The sequence below is a fragment of the Nyctereutes procyonoides genome, unplaced genomic scaffold (assembly GCF_905146905.1).
Source record: "Nyctereutes procyonoides isolate TBG_1078 unplaced genomic scaffold, NYPRO_anot_genome, whole genome shotgun sequence".
In the NCBI taxonomy this organism is placed as follows: Eukaryota; Metazoa; Chordata; class Mammalia; order Carnivora; family Canidae; genus Nyctereutes; species Nyctereutes procyonoides.
In genome coordinates this window covers 9,087,664-9,110,018 of record NW_026575035.1, presented here as the reverse complement: position 1 = coordinate 9,110,018, position 22,355 = coordinate 9,087,664, and the positions used below count along the sequence as shown (strand labels likewise).

Sequence of the window (22,355 nt, the reverse complement as noted above, 5' to 3'; positions counted from 1 at the left end):
ATGTAGGCATGTTCGGTAGTATAGATGCGGCCCAAAATTTCCTGCATTTATAAGGGAGACGGCCAGCAGTTTAGTTTTTCATCCTGTCACACTGAATTCCTGTGAGAGCTCAGAGTTCCCCTGCAACTTTGCACAAGAATGTTCCCGGTTTTCAGGCGCTTTGCTCTATTTTCCTGGGCCTTGGCAAGGATCAAAGAAGCAAAGGGAACAAATGGTTTCCCATGCATATTGAATTCCCTCTTATACTGATTTTTCCTCTGTCACTTGAAATTCAATATTGGCAAGATTCCCGTACATCACCTTAACCAGTAAATCGTCTGCATGCGGTCAGAGCATGAAAAGGTAGATTTCAAAGTCTATCTTTTTGGTAAGAATTTGAATGAACAAATCCTTGGAAAACCTAACTTTTCTATAGCATCCATATAAAAATTCACTCCTAATGAACAAATAATTAGCTTTATTTCACATTAATGTGTTTTATTTACCATTTACTCTTTTCTCTGATTGCTTTATTTCAAAAATACAATGTTACAGATGACTAGTATTTTCACAAAAATTTGGCCTCAAAATTCTTGATTACCTCAATAATACTTATTATTTATTGAGCACTTAAGAGCTATGTGCCTCATCTTCATCATCTGTAAAATGGGGCAAATAGTACCTACACCTCATGGGTATAAGATTACATATAATGTAAAGCTCTAAAAACATCAATTACATTTTTACTGTGTATCATTATGATAGCTGTCATAATTATGAGATGCTCTAAGAGATTTTTGACCAAAAATGTGCTCAAGCTAAATTATTTAAGCACAGTACAGTAAATGAATTACAAATAAATTCATATTTTGATCAGATATATGGAAGTCATATGATAAAGAAAAGTATTTTTAAAAGAATGGCTTAAGGGGATCACTGGGTGGCTCAGAGGTTTGGCGCCTGCCTTTGGCCCAGGGCATGATCCTGGAGTCCCAGGATTGAGTCCCGCATCGGGCTCCCTACATGGAGCCTGCTCCTCCCTCTGCCTGTGTCTCTGCCTCTCTCTCTCTCTCTCTCTCTCTCTCTCTCTCTCTCTCTCGGTGTCTGTCAAGAATAAATAAATTTTAAAAAATCTTAAAAAAAAAGAATGGCTTAAGTACTCTAAGAGTCAATTTAGCAAATTCCTTCATGATAATTGCTCTCAAGTGGTGGTGAAATAATTCTTATCACTTTTTGAAAAAAAAGTTATGTTGATAATAATATGCATTTTTAGTATTTAGTATAAAAAATAACATTCTTCACATGTCAGTGGCTAAGAGATGATAATATTTGAGTTCAGATACAAAAGGAAAACATCCTAAATGACTTTTTCCTTTTTTTCTTACGTTTATATGTTTTTGAACATAAAAGAAAACCACTTACTTTGCAAAGGATTGTTTTAAAAAAGAAATTTAAAAATGAAAACTATCACTTATAATTTAAAGTAACCATGAATTTAACTGTGATATTGTCTTACAAGTCTTAGAATTGAATAAAAAAGGAAAGAGTTGACTCTGACCAAAATTTTCTCCGATAGTGGAATTTGAATTTACCATGGGATATTTTTATTCTCAGAAACTAAACACATTCTTTAACTGAAAACCACTTAACTGGAAAAATGTGAATAATTAGACAACCATCACAAAGGATATATACTCTACATCATTAAGTCTTTAATATTTTTCTCCATAAAATGTTTATAAATACATATATCTTTAAAAGGGAGGGTTTTGATGATAATGGAAATAAAAATATTTTGAACTAAACAAAAATAAATAGAAACATTAAGTTTTGTGGGTGCACAAAAGCAATACTTAGGGAAATTGAAAGCATTTACTGCATGTAATAAAATCAACAATCTAAGCTTCAAGCCTTAGGAAACTAGAAAAAGAAGACCAAATTAAATCAAAAGAAAGCAGAAGAAATTAAAAAAAATCAGAGAAGTCAATGAAATTGAAAACAGGAAAACAATAAGGAAAAAAAATCAATGAAATGAAAAGTTGGCTCTTTGAAAAGATCAATAAAACTGATAAATCTCCAGCCAGGTTAACCAAGGCAGAAAAAAAAGGGGGGAAGACACAAATTATTAATATCAGACATGAAAAAGGCCATCACTACCAATCCCCTGAACATTAAATGGTAATAAAGGAATATTATGAGTAATTCTATGCCCACCAATTATATAACCTACATAGTATGAACCATTCTGTGAAAGACAATCTACTCACAGAAGGAAAAATAGATAATCTGAATAGGTTTATATCTATTAAAGAAATTGAATCAATAATTAACCTTCCAAAACAGCACTAGGCCTAGAAGGCTTCACTGGTGAATTCTACCAAATATTTAGGAAATAAATGATATGAATTCTTTACAATCTGTTCCAGAAAATAGAAGCAGAAAAAACATTTCCTAACTTAGTCTATGATGTTATCCTAATAGTTATCCACTATTATCCTAATACCAAAACCAGACAAAGACATTATAAGAAATGAAAACCACAGACCAATACATCTCATGAACATAGATTCAAAGATTCTTAAAATATTAGCGTAACTGAATCCAACAATGTATAAAAAGATTTATACACTATGACAAAGTGGGATTTATTCCAGGTAGGAAAAGCTGGTTCTGCATTTGAAAATCAATTAATGTAATTCATCACATCAACAGGCTAAGGAAGACAAATCATATGATCATATCAACAGATGCAGAAAAAGCACTGGATACAATCCAATACCAATTCATGACACAAACGCTGAGCAAACGAGGGACAGGGGAAAACTTCCTCAAGTTGATAAAACATATCTACTAAGAATATATAGCTAACATCACACTTAATGGTGAGAAATCAGTTTTCTAAAATTACGAGAACCAGACAGGATGTCTCCTGTACCACTACTATTCAACACTGTCCTGGCTAATGCAATAAGGTAAGAAAAGGAAACAAATGATATTCAGAGTAGGAAGAAAGACATAAATTTCTGTTCACAAATTACATACCTGTATATGTAAAACAATATATCAAAGAATCAACAGTAAAACTTCTGGAACTAGTAAGCGATTATAGAAGATTCTGGGTATAAGGATTATATATAGAAGTCAATCACTTTCCTAGATACCAGCAATGAGCAATTGAATTTGAATTTAAAACATTACATGATTTAATTAGCACCAAAAAAAAGGAGGAAAAAATCTAAAAAATATGTATAAAATCTATATGAGGGAAACTATAGGACTCTGATGAAAAAAATAAAAAAGTAAATTAATGGAGAGATATTCCATGTACATGGATAAGAAGACTCAATATTGTCAAGATTCAATATATTCCGTTTTTCCCAAATTGGCCTTTAGATTCAATGCAATTCTAAACAAAACTCAAGTGAATTCCTTGGTGGATACTGACAAGCTGACTCTAAAGATTCTGTGGAAAGGCAGAGGACCATGGATAGCCAACACAATATTGAGGAAGAACCCAGTCAGAGGAGTGATACTACCCAACTTAAGGACTTATTATACAAAATCACAGTAATCAAGACACTGTGGTATCAGAAAAAGAATAGACAAATAAATTGATGAAAGAGAACAGAGAGCCCAGAAATAGACCCACCCACATATAGTCAGTAAGGTAACTCAGTGGGCAGAGAGAGGCTTTTCAACAAACGGTGCTACAATAACTGGGCATCCACATGCCAAAAAAGAAATAAAAGAAAAAAGAAAAAAAAAGAATCTAGACACTGACTTACACTTTTCACAAAAATTCACTCAAAAAGGATCAGAGACCTAAACATTTTGAAATGGCAAAACTATGAAACTTCTAGATCATCACACAGCAAAAAGCCTAGGTGACCTTGGGCTTGGTAATGAATTTCTAGATACAAAACCAAAAGCATATTCCATGAAAAAGAAAAACTGCTAAGATGGACTTCATTCTAATTAAAAACTTCTGCTCTTTGAAACATACTGTTAAGAGATTAAAAAGACAAGCCACAGACTGGGAGAAAGTATTTGCAAAATTTATCTGATAAAGAACTTGCAAAAAAAAAAAAAACAAAAAAAAAAAAAAAAAAGAACTTGCATCCAAAATATACAAGAACTTAAAACTCAACAATAAGAAAACAGCCTCATTAAAAAGTGGGCTGAACATTTGAACAGGCACCTACCAAAGAAGATATTCAGAGCAAATAAATACATGAATACATACTCAACATAATATTTCATTAGGGAAATGCAAACTAAAACAGCTAGATACTGCTACCCCTCATTAGGATGGCCAAAATCTGAAATACTGACAACACCAAATGCTGATGAGGCAGTGGAGCAACAGGATTCTCATTCATTGCTTATTGGATCACAAAATGGTATAGCACTTTGGAAGACAATTTGGCAATTCCTTATGAGACTAACCATACTGTTACAGAGTAATTCAGTGATCACACCGCTAGGTATTTATCCAATTTGAAGACTTAGGTCTACGGACACCTAAGTCTGTGGCTTAGCGGTTGAACATCTGCCTTCAGCTCAGGGCATGATTCCCGGGGTTCTGGGATCAAGTCCTGCATTGGGATCCCTGCATGGAGCCTTCTTCTCCTTCTGCCTGTGTCTCTGCCTCTCATGAATAAATAAATAAAATCTTAAAAAAAAAAAAAAGAAAACTTATGCCTATACAAAAAACCTGAGCACAAATATTTATAGATTTATAAATGCCAAAATTAGAAACAACCAAAATGGGGAGGGAGCGTTGCTAGTTAAAGAATAGGTACAATTTTCTTGAGCCCAATAAGTAAATTACAATGTTGCTAAACAACAAGATAAACCTCACCATATTCCCAAAATAGATTAATACTTAAATATTTCCTGGTGATGTAACTTTTATTTTATTTAGATAGTCAAAACATGACCAACAAACTCATTTTTTAAAATAAAGATTTATCTATTTATTCGGGTGTGGGGGTACAAAAGGAGAGGGAGAGAGAGAATCTCTAGCAGATTCCCTCTTGAGCGTCGAGCCCGACACAGGACTCAATCCCACAATCCTGAGATCATGATCTGAGCTGAAATCAAGAATAGGACACAACTGATTGAGCCACCCAGGTGCCCCCACACTCATTTTTAAAAATGAATGCAAAGGATTTAAATTGCTTAGATCTTAAAAGTTCTCATTACAAGAGAAAAAATTTGCAGCTACATATGCTGGTGGAGGTTAACTAGACTTACTATGGTGATCATTTCATAATACATACAAGTATCAAATCATGTTGTACATGTGAAACTAATATAATCTTAAATATCCATTATATCTCAATAAAAAAACAAGAAAGGCATTGTTTTTAGTTTTTAAAATGAATTAAAATTTTGAGATTAAACTTTCATGTTCAAGTTATATTATTTTTAGTGTATTATACATATCTACCCAAAGGAGACTATAGCTTTCAATATTTAATTATGAACACATTAATTTTTGTGCTTAAAATTCACAAGGAGGTCCATGTTTATAAGTAATACTACATAATACCATGAACTTAAAAGATAGCTATTCTTTGTAACTTTAAAAATGCATAATACCAAATAATGAGTCTTTACTTGTTTAGCCTGAGAAGTCCTTGTGAGGTTATTATCTTTTTATGTTCATCATGACATAACAATTCCTTAAGCAATACAAGAACAGATATTATAAAGTATGGGAGGAGAGCCACATGTACTGTGTATTCATTCTGTACTTTATAATTTCTTGAAACTGAAAGGCAGAAACCTAGCCATACATAAGATCAGATCATAACTAGAGTCTATTTTTCCAATGTAGATAATACTGACTTTAAACCTAACAGATTATTAAATGTAAAAGAAAAAAATCTGAAATTTCAACCAAATAGACATGATTTTACCTATTTTTTATTTCTATCACAAAACATTAGGTTATATATAATAAATCATTCCTTTGAATTCTTTAATGATTTTATGGACTCTATCATTCAAACTTCCTTTTCATCGAAGACAAGTCTACCATCTTACATATGACTAATAATAAAGGAAAATTAGCACCAAAAGACTTAGGCTGAATCCATCATACTGCAAAAGTAAACAAACAAACAAACCAAAACCCCCTACACCAGACTAAATCCTCTTTGAATTCCTCAAGTAATTCACATTTCTTTTTAATGTGGAAGCTCACTGAACTTTTCACTTCTAACTACATAAGGAAGACTGATACATACGTTTATTTTAGTGGGAAGTAGTAAATACAAGAAACCTGAAAAATACTATTTTGCCCCCAATTCAATTCATTCCTATTCTGTAGCCATAAAGATATTGTGATTGAAATGAATACCTGAAACACTGAGCATTTATTCAAATAAAATCTAAAATAAATAATTTGATCTTGAAATCATGTAGACGTTTTGAAAATCATAATTTTGCATTGTTTCCTATGTGACACGGTTCTGCGCCTAGTCCTCCCCACTCTTTCACACAACACCGCTTTGATAAATAAAATTCACTTAAAAAATGGCACAAAGACAAACTTTTCTGATATGACTGAATTGGTATTTTTTAGAAAGTGCTAATCAAGCTTAATTTAAAAAACATGATTAAGTCTTCACTACCTTGTTTTGTACTGTACTCTTCACAATCAAAATGTCATGAATTAAAGTAACATTACTTTGCTGTCTTCTTTTCTCATTCTATTATTCCACAGATCCTGAAGAGTTTTTCTACTTGTTTACATAGCTATTCTATTTCAAAGCACCTTTTAGTCCTCAAGAAATTTGCATGACTCAGATGGTTCATATGAAAACATGAGATTTCCCTGAAATTGGGACAGGCCATTACCTTTCTCGTGATGCCTACATCAACTTGAAGGAAACAGAGAGGAAAATTCTACAATAGCTCTATAATAAATCCAATTTTTGAGAGCGATTATATAGATGTTAAATCTAATTAAAAGACATGTATACTAGATTCTGTGAAAACTGTAATTACACACGTGAACTAAGTGAAAAATAGATCAAGCTAGCTTTTAAAATATATAGGTATATGGAATCTGATAAAGATAAAAATGTTGAGTTGTGCAGAAAGAGTTTAGTTATAGGTGGAATACAGGTTTAGGAATGATGTAACTTCCAACTCTAGAGCAAAAAAGTGTTCACATATATTCAGGAAAACGATGTGAAACACCAAAAACCTGAAGGAGATTTTTTTTTTATGGGGGACATCTGCTAATATTTGTAAGATAAACCTATTGTCCACATTGAAATTAGCACCTAAAATTTGTTTTCATGATTTAGGGGAACCAACTAGAATTAAGACACTATGATCACGATCTCACAGAAGTGTGTTTCAGAATTTTTAACCTGGCTTGTAGCAAAGAGCGGTCTGTGGCCCTAAGAATAAAAGGCAAAAAGAAAGAAAACTCTGTGATTGTTTGAGGATAAGAGATCACTTCATAATCCATGAAAGGAGATGACATTTTTAACAAGACAAAGGTGAGACGTGCAAGAGAAAATAGAAGTATAGATAAAGACCAATTCAGGAAATGAATCATACAGTATTAAAAGTTCCAGAAAAAAATTAATGGAAGGCAAGAAATATCAAATACATAGTAGGAAAATTTCCAGAGCTGGAGAGATTGTCATTTGAAAAGGCTTATCAAGGGTTGTGCAGAAGTATGAAAATGCTCTTGCCCAGTCATGAAATTCAGAATTAGGTCATGCATGGAAAGAGTGAGCCAGGGGAATCACTGTTTTCCATTATGAACTCTGGTATCTTTTTTATTTTGGAGAGATATTTAATTATAATAAACATTGAATTCAAAGTAATATCATTTATTTTTATATTCAGTATGTGGGCAATATTTATAATTATAGTTAATAATTATAGCTAAATATAATTATGTATCTAAAACATTATATATAGCTCTTGAAAACTGAGTATATTTACAACTAAATAAAGTCTCAATTTAAGTGCTTTTGAAGTTACACCATTTACGCTAAAATTTTTCAGCAAACAAAATTAAATAAAGTTAATGTCACAATCACACTGTTTGACTTACATTCAGGCCTTGCCAAAACTTGCCAAAACTGTGAAACCACTGCATGAATATATGACTGTAGAAAAATGCATTTAAACCACCAGAAATACAGCCTGCAGGACTAATAAAGTGCACATAATTACCTGCTGCGGGATCTGTGACTGCTTGGCTGGTGATGCCAGATGGTGGCTCCTGAAGCTGGTAAGTGGCATTTGTGGACGGTGTCGTTGGGCTGGTGTTACTGCTCGTCATGTAATGGGCTGGATACGGTGAGCTGTTATAATACTGTGCGTACTGACCCTGGCCAAAACTGGGATAAGATGGATAGTCCTACCAAATCAAACCACACAAAAATTATGTCAGAATACTGCTGCTTATTTCTTACTTTTCAAATATAACTATATTTGGGTTTGTGTGTCTTCTCCGAATTTACAAAGGAGCATACAAGTACCCATTGACTGAAGTGCCTACTTGCAAACAAATTTTACATAAGATCAGATACATTCTTCCTACCTTTTCTATTCCATGATGCATTATTAGGTAAAATTAAATGAATCTGAAAAGCAAAGGCTCACCATAGAAGACTGCTGAAGAGATTTTTAAAAGAAAAAATATATTTTATAAGGCTTAGGTAAGCAATCACTCCTAGTAGTACACTGTAAACAGATCTAAGAAAATCATCTGTTGCATTTAAAAAAAAAATTCTGAAGTTAAAGTGGCTTTTAAAATTACCTGCTGTGAACTGTTAAATCCAGAGGAATTTGTGAGTGAATTATTTCCTGTATATAATCCTGATGATGTTGTAAAACTGCTACCTAAAAGAAAGTGAAAAGAAATATGGTTGACTAAACTATACAGAATAATGTACCTGTAAGAAAGCCTTATTTAGATAAAACAGAGTTGAAGTTCATTGCAAATGCATTTGTTTTATCTTTAAAACCAGAATCCACTGCCATGACAAAAACTGTGTTTTCTTAAAATAGTTGACATTTTTAGTTTCACCATATTGCAAAGGATTAAAGAGTAAAGAAATTTAAATTTCCACGGGTGTAACTCATAAAATTATGGGCAAAATCATACATTTGTGCAAACATTAGACACTATTTCAATTTGGAGAATGAACCAGGATTTTTTCATAGCTTTACATTAAATATGCTTAACGTAAAATGATGGGATCTGATGAAATGATCTTTAAAGTTCTTGCAAGCTCAAAAACTACAATGATATTTTCAAATGCTTTCAAAATTGTGCTTGTCATTATAATGGCCCACTGAAAAAGCTGATTATTTCATTTCCCAGAAGAATAAATGGCAGCCCTTGAAGTACTTGACAAAACAAGGGCCAAAGAGGAACATGATTGATATATTGTTTTATATATTACATGTGCTCTCTAGGTAACATTCTATTTGTGGAATGTCTACATGTGTTCAGCAATAAACAGTAGTCATTGTGCAGGATACAAACATAAAAGCAAATTTCAGTTCCCACCCTGGTTTTATTTACTTACTGTTAAGCTATGTAAAGCAGTTTTTTTTTTTTTTTTTTAAAGAGAGAGAGAGAGGAAAAGGAATGAACATATGAGTGGCAGGGAAGAGGAGGATCTCAAGCAGGCTCCACACCTAGTGCTGAGTCTGACTCAGGGCTCAGTCCCATTACCCTGAGGTCATAATCTGAGCTGAAATCAAGAGTCTGACACTTAACCAACTGAGCCACTCTGGTGCCTGAATAATATACTATTTTTGATAATCATATTAGCAAAGATTTTTTAAAAGATCAGGGATTGGCAAATGTGCAAACAGTGTCATTCATATGCTACAAAGTGGGAATTTAAATAAGCACAACCTTTCCGGTTGGGCTATTTGGTCAATGATTAAATAACTTTCAGCCAGCAATTTTATTATCAGACATTTACTCTAAGAAAAAAATACATGGTTTTATATGAAGAGACTGTTAGCAAAGATGTTCTTCAGTGTCATTTCTAATAACAAAACATAGAAAGCATTCCCAAGCCCTTAATGTGTGTTATTCAGAAAATGGAACACAATGAAGACATTGAAATGGTATTATAATGATGTTTAATTACATGGAAAATTTTTTCATATTATTTCACTAAAGTAAAAATGAAAACAAGGAAAATGTTTTGGTGATTTTATTTGAAATATTTTTTGAAAGCATAAGACGTTTTTAAAAAGCACAAAAATCTCAGAAACATTATCTATGGAAGGGCACAACCACTGGTCACATAATATTCATGAAGTCAAGACATTTTAAAACTGTCTACTCAGAAGCCGTGTTGCTTCTATAAACAGAGAAACCTTTTTTTTTTAATTAAAATTTTATGGCAAATGAATGATATAGGCAATAAATGTGTTGGCCATTAGGGAGAAAGTCTTTATAGTGTGAATTAGCTATTCACACTAGAGGCCTTCAAGTATGATGTGGTAGTTAATACATGCCAATTATTTATTTGCTGCTCAACATTTAAGTATGATGTTAAGAGTCAGAAAACAGGGTTTCCAGTCATCACTTAGGAGCTGTTTGGACTTGGGACAAATCATCTAACCACTCTAAGATCCAAGTTCTCTACCTGGGAAAAGTACTTCGTAAGGTTCTTCTCCAGATCAAATGAGATCATGTTTTAGAAAGCACAATGCCCAATCCATAATACTACACAAATGTTAGGAACTGTTATTGTTTATCTCAGTAAACATTTCTAAAATTCTCCACTACATTAATGTGTCTTTTCTTTTTTACTTTCCCAAACTAGATAAATATGACTTAATCTCTTTGCATATCTAAAATTCTTTTCCTACTTATCAAACATCTCCGAACTTTGAAAACCTGATCCAAGGCTTTGTTATTTTTATTAAAGGAAAATATTTCCTAAGCTAGTTTCAAATTTAGTTATCACAGACTCATATTTGAGGTTTCTTTATTTGTGCCTTTCAGGAATACCAGTTGTCCAAAGTTCCCATAACACCCATCACAGATAAGCAGAGAGCTCTCACACTCCTAATACTTACTCTGCCATGAAACCTGGAGCCTCAGACAAACTTCCCATATTACTGTCATTAGCATGTGGCAATCACAAACTTTTAAACATATATTAAATACTTAAATAATTAAATACCACACAAATAATAACATAATTATCATGGTGATAATTACATGGGGATAAAAAGATGACTAAGACATAGTTTGGGACCTCACAGGACTTATCAGGATGACATCAGATTTTTTGTTTGTTTGTTTGTTTTTGTTAAGCACTGGATTTCATGGGCATGTGACTCACTCTGTATTTATCAGTGAACATTTAATTGATATGTGTAAAGCAATCTTACAATGAGCATTTCAAACATGCCTTATAAAATAAAATTTAAATTTCTTTTGGATAAGAGTGTGACTATCAATACTTTTTTAAACTTTATTACATACATTTAATAGGAAACATTACTTTGGGTTATGGCTTGTTATTTTCATTTAAACTGCACATTTCTAGGTTATGACTTGCTACTTTCATTTATACTACACATTTTTGAACAATAAATACTGACCTCAATAATCCCTATCCACCAAGAAAATGAGTAAGATATAGAAAATATATTTTAAAAATGGGTGTTTTCATTCCATAAGTTATTCCCTGGAACACAGTAGAAAAGGCCATGGAAGCTATATTGGCACATATAGGCCACTGAGGTATGACCAAGTAAATCACAGTTCAGTACTTGAAATGGTACCCAAGTGACTTTCCAGACTTAATGCTACTTTTAAGACTGTACATTAGCTGGAATTCAACATAAGTTATATTCATTTACTGGCTGACTGCAGGCCGAGATTCCATTCCATTTAGTATGCTGAAGCAGGCTTTAATGGCACTCCTGTGGCCTAGGAGACTTAATGCAACTTCCAAAAGGGTCTAACTTACTTCAGCGAGAGGTGTACATACTAGAGAATCAGGCTCAGGCAATATTACTTTTGCACCACCAGAATCGGATCTGTAGGGCCATCCCCACCTGCTTTCACGTAGGGCTCAAGCAAAGAAGGCTGCTCTCAGTCCAGGCCACTGGCACTGGATTTCTGCAACAGCCTCCTTTACTGGTTTCCTGCCCACTTTCTGGCCCTCTCCAGCTCATTTTCCATAAAGGTAGGATACTTTCTCTAATGTGCATATCTGATCTTCTCACTCCCCTGTTTAAAAAAAGTAACTGTTAGTGGCTTCCTCTCGCCCTCAGGATAAAATTCAAACTCCTTACCAGAGCATATTTATTAGACCCTGGTCTGGCTCCAGTTTATCTTTTGGACTTCTTTGGTTTCTTCCCAATAACCTCAACCCAACCCACCCAGATACACATTCCAGCCTAACTTCACACAAATGAAGCAACATGTGGTTCTCTTAAGGCTACTCTTTGCACCTCTTACTTCCTCCCCATTGTATCCTGACTAATCTCTAATCAACTTCATAACTCAGCATGGACTAGAAACCTTTCTTCAGAAAAAACTTCCTTAAATTCCCCTCTTCTCTATTTTCTTAGGCCTGGATTACTTAATCGCCTCTCTCTCCCTCTCCAATGTATATATGGTTTTATACAAATTTATATATATATGCACACAAATTTATATAAATTTATATAATATGTACACAAATGTATGTATATGGGTTCATATAAACCCATAACTACTTATCAGTATTTTAAGCTAATTAGTACTAATTAATTAGCAAATTAATAATTAAATACTATTTACATTTTTAAAAATATTTGTGAAAGAGCTTGTGCTTGCATGAGCAGGGGGGAGGGGCAGACTCCCCAGTGAGCCCCATGGGGGTTCAATCTCAGGGCCCTGAGATCATGACCTGAGCTGAAATCAAGAGTCAGACACTTCATGAGCCACCCAGGCATCCCAAATACTAATCACATTTAAACTCATTCTTTCCCTATTAAATAGGCTACAAAGAAACCTTAGAACTTATATAATTGGACATTTGTAGTCAACTCATACAAACATCCCCAGAATACAAAACACAGTAACACTAAAGAGAGACAATGCCTACCGAGCACAAACTATGTGTTAGGAGTGTGCTCATCTTTTACATGCTTTACCTAAACCCCACAACAATTGGATATGATAAGGAATATTAATATTCCAATTTTGCAAATAAGGAAACAGAGGTCAAGATAATACAGCTTCAGGGCACCTGGGTGGCTCAGTGGTTGAGCGTCTGCCTTGGGCTCAGGGTGTGATCCTGGGAGAGTCCAGCATGGAGCTCCCCGCAGGGAGCCTGCTTCTCCTCTGCCTCTTTGTGTCTCTTATGAACAAATAAACACAATCTTTAAAAAAAACAACAACAACACATATCCAACATATGGCTATTTGCCAGGCACATTCACAAAGTGTTTGTTAAAAGGCACATATCTAGGCCCCTCATTAGACACAGGAATCCCCACCTCACTGAGGTAGAAGAGGGTTTGAACCTGAAAATCCACAGGTTTATCCAACACCTAAGTACCTGATTGTTAGCACTACTATGTTTTGTGCCAATTCAGTAGGTGTTTTAGCAATTGCTTCAGAAACCTGTAACTAGTACAGGCTTTCATTTTCTCTAAGAAAGTCATCACCATTGCTAAGCATTTGCAGAATGGAAGTGCCACAGAGACCATTTGGGGCACCTTTGGCTCTTGCACTGTGTGAAAGCTTGTAAAGGGAGGAGAAGGTCCCACCGTGATAGCTGATCCGGTGCTCAGTTGGTGCCAATCCCACCAGATGAACCTCGCCAGTTCAGAACACCACAAAGCAAAGGCAAAAGGGCAACCACAACGCTCCCCAAAAAGTTTCGGTGTGTAGCCGTGAACCCACTTCCCTCCCTACGCAGGCACAGGAGAAGAGGCCCATCTGTGGAGAAGGTACCATACACGGATGCTGAAGGGAAGAGAGGGCAAGACATGACAAAGAAAAACAGACCTCCCTTGTCCATTAGGATCAATCTGCTGAGAGTTTTTATTTGATTTAGGGTCTTCACTTTGATCTTACATCACAGAATTAGGCTTAATATTCAGAATTCCTTTATCAAACTAATATAGAAGTCTCCTCCTCCCTAGAGACAAATCACTTTATGTGAAAAGTCACCTCTAGGTAAAGAAGAGGGCAAAAATATTCTATAATAAAATGGTTCAAATTTTATGTGATGTAATCTTACAAAAATTCCCCAAAGTAAGAAGAATTTTCACTTAGAACTCATTATTCCTTAATTATGAGTTTGGCAGGGATAGGCCCAAGTGAAGCTCAAGTAATGCCCAGTATTATTCTTGGTATGGTTTGGAATGAAGTTATGTCCCAAGTGGGGTGACAGTGGGGGAACCTTCTTATCCAGTTGTTAAGTCGAAAATCTTACCTATTTAAATCTTACCTATTTCACATATTACAAAAAATCATAGCAATACTTCTCTCTCTCTTTTTTTTTTTTTTTTTTTTTGGCAGGGAGAGGAAAAAAAAGAACACTGAAAAAAAGTTTTCCTTTCAGAACACTTCTAAGAGACAAGGCTACTCAAGTGAATGAAAGCACCTGTTTAGTTTGGGAAGGGAAATGCAACTGCTCAGAAAAAGCAAGTAGTGTGTTCTGGGCATGCAGTGAAGGAGAAGATCAGAGAATGAAAGTTTTTTAGAGAAGTAGAGGAAGAAGGTAAGAGAAGTGAGAAAAGTTTGTTGATAATTTAAGATTAACAGTTCAGGAAAAGACATGGCATTCTTTGACTGAAAAAACTCTAAGAATCTAAATGTTGAACATGCCACTAGGAGCATATTGGGACACGGGAAATGTTAAAGGGTGGAGGGGGTCCAGGGAAGCTGTCAACATGCAAGGATATGTATGGGCCTGGAGAAGGGACATGGGGCTTGGGGCAGAGAGTCTGGGATGGTTGTAGCTGAGGAGAGGCTATCACTGTCCATGCTGTTGCTTATGCTCCCTCATCCACAGCCTGCTAGACTAATTCAGGAGAGGGTCACTGGAATCCTGAAACACATCAGACTCATTACTGTTTTTTTTTTTTTTTTAAAGATTTTACTTATTTATGAGAGACAGAGAGAAGGAGAGTCCGAGACAGAGGGAGAAGCAAGTTGCATGTGGGGAGCCTGATGTGAGACTTGATCTCAAGACCCCGGGATCATGACCTGAGCCAAAGCCAGACACTCAACCACTGAGCCACTCCGGTGCCCCTCATTTCTGCTCCTTTTATCTGATGCTTCCCTCTAACAGCCCCCATATTTCTCATCGTTTAAGGCCTAGCTTTCCAATCAGTTTTCCCTGACTATTCCTCTCAGGACTGATTTCACTTTCTGGAAATCCCAGCTTACTAACTGAAGCCATACATATCATTTGCCTCTTCACTAGTCTCGCTTTCATCCTATGTCCTTAGATTCCTGTGTTGTATTTATCCTGCCTGCCTCACATGGAGATGGATAAACCATGGCTGACTCATGCCTTGGAAGGCTTTCATTTAGGCTCGAGTGAGAAAACTGATGCTTGAAAATTTTAGTCCAGTGCGGTAAGTGACAAAAGGGTCTGGTAATAATATACCTGTCCTAAATAATCAGGTATATGGACAGAAGGAAAATATATATATAAATATATATTTATATATATTTATAATGGTTTTATTTTTGGTGATGGTGGTGGTGGTGGTAATGAAGAGCAACTTGAAAATCAACAGGTATCACAAGAGAAAAACATCTCTCAACTTCCTTACTTGTTCACAGTAGTGGGGAAAAAAAAAGGAAAGGAAAAATGAATAATTGAGCTTACTTCTCAGATTTTATCTAAAGAACACACACTTTACTGTTTCTTTTTAACTACATGGTGTATAAAGGCTTATCTTTACTAAGTTACAGTCACTACTTTAGATTTAAACGAAATTAAATGCAGGCTTGAATAAGTACCCTTCTGGAAAGATTTAAAATATTTCTAAAACTCCAAAAAGAAAATCTATCGAGTTTTAAATCAAGTAAGATTTTTAAAATTCATTTTTTAAATGTTATTTGCGAAAAGCAAGTGAGCGAGAGAGCAAGTGAGAATGTACATGACTGAGGCAGCACAGGGCAGAAGGAAAAGCAGGCTCCCTGCTGAGCAGGGAGCCCAATGACCTGAACCGAAAGCAGATGCTTAACCAACTGAGCCACCCAGATACTCTTTTTTTTTTTCAAATGAACAAATAAGATTTTAAACTGATTATGCATCTTGGAATTTCTTTTTTAAATATTTTATTTATTTATTCATGAGAGACAGAGAGAGATAAAGAGGCAGAGACACGGGCAGAGAGAGAAGCAGGCTCCACCTGGCAGGGAACCCAATGTGGGACTCGATCCCGGGTCTCCAGGAGCACACCCTGGGCTGAAGGCAGGCACCAAACCACCGAGCCATCCAGGGATCCCCAGCATCTTGGAATTTGAACAGCTCATAAAATCTCACTGGTTTTAGATATTAGTACCATTGGAACTCAAAGATGGTACAAGGATGTCACATCTATATAATACCACATGGGTATTCTAACAGAACACTGACCTTACCACAAAGATACAGGCCTCCCAACAAGTACTGTTAGCTCAGACATTGGCATACTGTGGGTATATTAATGAAATTTAGAGTCCTGCTTGCATAAGAGAAATTTCATATTTGGAATGCAAATAATATTCTGTGTTTTTACAGTCCATTTATATTTGGGTATTTCCATCTCCATCATCTGGTTATTTCCACTATCAGTCTGTAAGGTAACTGAGGCAGGGATCCTTCTCCTTTTCCTTTTTTTTTTTTTTTTCCTTCTCCTTTTCCAAGAGGCAGGGTGAATGCTGCTTTCTCTCTTACACAAGGACTCTCAGGGAAAGACCATTGTCTCCACTTCCAGGTCACTGCTTTCTACCCTAACCACACCAAATCCACTGTTAAGATTTTCTGATTCAGTAACATTGAAAGGGAATCGTACATTACAAAACGTGGTCTTAATTTTTGGTTACACAAACACCTCAGTTAGTAGAGACAAAGGCACCTGAAAAATTTAATGAATAAATTTGTGATCAAACCATCTCGTTTCTAAAGGACTTCTTCCTTGTAACGCTTGTAGGCTAGTAAGTCATTTTACAAGCAAATTATATAAAGTTGCCCACAGGCCCTGGATCACAAAGATTTTGCTTTCTTCTTGTCACTGCCAGGGGTTCCTACAGAGAAGGGGTGGTGGTCTTGTCAACCGTAACAAACAAGGAACAGTCTTGCGAGGAGACCCAGCGTGGGCCACCCCGTTCCATAGGTGCTAAGCAACCGCAGTTTAAAAATAAGCCAACCTCAGAACCTTTATTAATAAATCCCTGCTACTTTAACATATTACGAACACAGTTCATACTGAGAAACTCCGTAATCTAAAATATTAAATCAAAGTTTCGTATGTGACTTAACGTGGACAATACTGCCCGGCCAGAACTTCAAAACGTTTAAGAAAAGAGAAGGGTAACGTGTAGGTCAAAGGTCTACTTCACAGAGAACAAGGACTCACATTAAAAACCAGAATCCCAGCCAACATAAGAATGCTGGAACCTGCTGGGGCCTGTCTGTACTTCCCATGTTTTAGAGGGTTTCCTAGCACTTACTCGGCAAGCAGGATGCTATTTGTCCCTCGTGTATTTTCACAGAAGTCCATTTGCTTTCCTTCCCTGGCCTCTTTGCCATGGGCTATGTCCATCATCGGGTGCGATCTATGTGGCAGAAGTTAGTGCAACTCCCCGGGGAAGAGCCTCTGAAGGCCAGATGGGTTATTTAAAACCAAAGTTTTCCCCCTTTCTTACAGGAAGGACTTTTAAGTGACCAAGCTTTCCTTGTTATCCCGGTAAGAGTTTTTATATTCCAAGGAGCATTTTTAACTTAGGCAATAAGGACTGTAGAGCCTTTACATTTACCTTGCTTGATCTATTCCTATATACTTTAACAATTCCCATAGAAAACAAATTTTGTACTGATCGCTAATTACTGCGACAGCCGGATTTCAACCAAATTTGGTACAATCTTCAATACCTGTTACTTGAAATCACAGGAGAAGCCAAAAGTACCAAAATGGAATATTACTTTAAAAAGCATTAAAAAAGTTCTAGAATGCAAAAAGGCCACAAACTAAAACATCAACGTGAGCAGACTGGCAAAGAAATTAAGGAGAAATTCTGAACACCGGGGCAAGCTGCAAGAGCGATTCTGCAATTCTAACTGCATTGTGTCATTTCAAAGTACAAACCTCAAATGCTTCATCATAGCAGATTACTAAAAAGGTTGAAGATCCACTTTCTTAAAACCATGCAATTTGGAGTTTGCTATTTTTTCCTTTTGAAAAATACCATTTCTGTGGATAATGAGAAAGTTTCAAAGTACATTTTACTAAGCAATTTTGAGGTTCTAAGTGACTCGTACACAGAAACACTTCTGCTGTACGTTTGAAAAGCTCTGGACGGGCAGGACAAAGGAAATAAGGATGGTTTCCCTCATTAGGTTATTATTAGATTATTTCCACTGGATAATGAGCCCTAGAGAAGTGCGGCATGGAAAACTGCAGAGTTATGCATCCCGCCACATACCTTTTAACAAACCTCTGTCATCCTTTGTCTCCCTCACTGGTTTGAACCCCAATCTCTTTAACAGAATGAATAACATAATATAAAAAGAGGCAGTTAGAATTTGTGTTATTTTTTTCTCTAAGTGAGAGCAATAAAGCCTAAGGAAAATAAACAACACGAAGTTTCCAGAGCCTTCTGGTTTTCTTGTGTGTGTATCTGTGTAGCCCCTCCTATCTAATCATGACCAATCCTGACACCTTCCTTGTGCAGAATGACAGGAATGCCCAGCACCACAACTACTATTCTGGGACAGTAAAACACTCAAAAAGCACTCTATACCTCCAACCCCCATTCTGTGATACCCCGGACCAGCTCCTCTTAGGAGTACAAACACAAGGGAAGACTGCTTTGAACAAACCGTGATCATTAACTAACCAAGATTACACTACATGCCAAATTCACTTCTTCAAATGAAGGGAGCTAGGGTCCTTATGAATCTCTGACCATTGCGGCATTGGCCTCTCCACCTTTAAAAAACGTTTGCATATTTTTTAACATTACTAGATACCAGAGATGAAACTATGGCTAAAGATGATCACTACCTGCAACCATCTAGAATCAACAAGACTAAGTTATTGTGGAATGCTGGGTTTTCCTCAGAGCTGAGGTTCAGTTAACTGTCCTGATCTAATTTTAATTTTTTGTGTGTGAGCGTCTTTATACTTCCTTACCTTAAATAAACTGCCAAATAAAATATCATTTTCTGCATGTGACTCAGCCTCAAAATTATGAGCAGTTTCTTCTTTTCTGTGGTAGATGGTACTACGAGCCTGTATTATATGGAATGCAGGAGTAAATGAAGGGTGATGCCAGCAATAGCTCTGGAACTCATATCTTTTTAAAAAAATATAACAGTTTGATTTCAAGTCAGTTGCTTCTTACACATGAAAGGTGAGTAAAACTAGTTTATGACAAAATGGACAGATATTCTATGAAATTGCTCAGTAAATCAAAGGCTGAAGCAGTTTCCCCATGGAAGATTTTTACATGGACACATAGAAACTCAAGCTCACACCCACACACACACACACACACCCCTGCACATGCAACATCCTTGCCTAACCCAGCCTGACAGTGCCCTCTGGCCAGCAGCACTGAAAACACTATTTACACCCTATGTCCACCCACATTCAACCACTCAGTTAACTCATTTGCATGAAGTTTGTCAATGATGCCTGAAGGAAAACCTCCTCACCATTCCAGAGTGTCTTCCAGAAACACTGAGGCTAATCCTAGGAGCAGGAAGGTATCAAATTAAAAGGATTTCACTTCTTCCGGGTAAACTCTACAGTTGTTTACAAACAGAAACGTTTTGTTTTCCTCAGTTTCTAACCTTTCGCTGGATGTACAAAAGAGATAACTAAAGCAGTTTCTAGTGATCTTGCAGCAAAGGCAATCAGATTTCCCAATCCATGAGGGTTTGACTTCGTGGGCTATTAATATCAGTACCTAAAAAATAAAAAATTCAACCCTTGTTTGGCTTAAAATCTGGCATGTACAGGATCACGGGAGCCTACCATGACAGAAGTGCTGAACGGTGGAGCCAGAAGGATCTAGAAAGATCACCTGGAACAAACGTGGGCAGCAAGTATGAGGTAGTTTACAAGGCTTGGCAGTGGCATGTACCCACATATTACTAAATTAATCTGTTCCTTAAGTTCCATGAAAGTGTTAGAGTACAAACAGAGCTCAGAAATGAATAATCTAAACACTTGTTTTCTAGAGCTGGTATTTTTGACTATATATGTAGTTGTGCAATGCAATGTCTCGGTTCTTCAAAGAGCATATCTGTCCTTCAGAATATCTACCAAAGGCAACTACATTTTGATTTTCTGGAGTTTCTCTAAGAGGCTCTGCTCCTGGTGCTAGAATTTAGACGGATTACAACATAGCAGGGTCTGACAGTTCTAAACCATTCTCCATTTTGATGCATTCTTTGGCATTTTCAGGTTTTTATCCATTACGGTTATTGTTTAGGGTTGTTAGAAGGATTGAGACAACATGTGTAAAACAATTAGAGCTGTTGGCCTTAATCATCGCTAGATAAATGTTAACTGTTATTTTGTTGTACAGGCACTAGAGTTTTCCATCTCTGCATAGCAATTTGTCACATTCCTATCTTCTTCACTAATCTTGGTTTCTGGAGTAATAAACAATTTATTGTTTAAATGGCTGCCGCCTCTTCTTTTTTCTACTGGTTCTTCTTGCTCAGAGAGCTGCCTGGGGGATTGTTAAGGCATAAGCACCTGGTTGATGCTTCCTTCTCTCTCACCCCTGCAGAACTGAGCTCCTGTCTCTGTCAGCAGCCGTTCCCACTGTTGCCAACACAGATTCTTCTCTCTTCTGGGCTGCTTCTTCATGTTCCTATTTCTTCTGGTCTCTCCCCGAATTTTTGTATCATGTTCAAATAGCCTGATTTTGTTGATAGTGATTTTCCTTTTTGCTAGCACATTAGTTAGATCTAGATCTGGATTTTTTTTTTTTTTTGCAAGCTTATTTGGTTAATGGGTTCTTGGAGTTCTCGTTGCTGGTTTTGTGTGTGTGTGTGTGTGTGTGTGTGTGTGCGTGTGTGTGTGTGTGTATATACTATGTACATATTTTAGTATACTATGTATATGTTTAATTTATATATGCTGTTTGTTTCCTTCCAGGGAATAGGAGAGAGGGAGCATTTAGGTAATAGTTTGGAATAGGTAATAGTTCCTAATTTGGAACTATTTGAAAAAGCTGGACAATAATAACAACAATAATAAATATTATTATCCACATCACCACCACAATGAGAGCATTAACAATGAAAACAACCACGGCAGTTCTTACTATGCGTTAGATGTTGGTCAGAGTGATTTATACGGATGATCTCAATCACATCTCACACTATCACTGTGGGAGTAAGACAATATCCCTACCTGAAAGGTGAGAAAATGCAGGTGTGGAGAAGTTAAACACTGTGTTGAAGGCCCGTAGCCAGCAATGGCAGGGCCGTTCAACAGGCAGTCTAACTCTAGAACCTACACTTGTTAACCAGAGACCAAGATTTCACTGGGCAGTTAGTCTAGCCTTAGTATGTCAGACAGATTCAAAGAGGCGATCACCGTAATTTTTTTTCAATTAATCAGCATAACACAGTAAGCACACATTTCAGTTTGTTGAGTCATCTGGGTTATTAGAATATTTTTTCTAGTGTTATGACATTTTAATATTATGTATATCTACTACCTTATATTTTAAAGGTGAAAAGATCTCAGAAAAAAAGCTAAGTAAAACACTCTCAAACCACTAAAATACATAAGCTTCATCTAGTTCCAAGTATTTTTTTTTAAGATTTTATTTACTTATTAATGAGAGAGATAGAGAGAAAAAGAGGCAGAGACACAGGCAGAGGGAGAAGCAGGCTCCATGCAGGGAGCCCGACATGGGACTCGATCCGAGGACCCCAGGATCACGCCCTAGGCTGAAGGCAGGCGCTAAACCGCTGAGCTACCCAGGCTTCCGCGATTCTAAGAATTTTTAATAGCTCTAAGATGAGAACGATATAAGCAAAAATCATTCTTATTTATTCATTAGGGATAAAAGAATTGGGAGAATTTTGGAAATAATGTAAGGGATTATAGAAATTTTTATATTGAAAAAGATGTACTGAGAAGACACTCAAAGGCCAATAGACTCCCAC

At 36.1% G+C, this 22,355-nt stretch overlaps 1 protein-coding gene across 4 annotated transcripts in view; it reads right to left on the bottom strand.

Annotated features, from left to right (window-relative positions):
* The window catches only part of EYA1 (EYA transcriptional coactivator and phosphatase 1), a 169,491-nt gene that overhangs the window by 99,208 nt on the left and 47,928 nt on the right, over positions 1-22,355 (bottom strand). For all 4 annotated transcript variants that reach the window (XM_055318297.1, XM_055318298.1, XM_055318299.1 and 1 more), the window contains exons 8-9: positions 8,777-8,859; positions 8,188-8,374 (exon numbers count right to left, since the gene is read on the bottom strand). In XM_055318297.1, the coding sequence (XP_055174272.1) occupies positions 8,188-8,374; positions 8,777-8,859 (270 nt within the window). The remainder of the gene's footprint in view (positions 1-8,187; positions 8,375-8,776; positions 8,860-22,355) is intronic.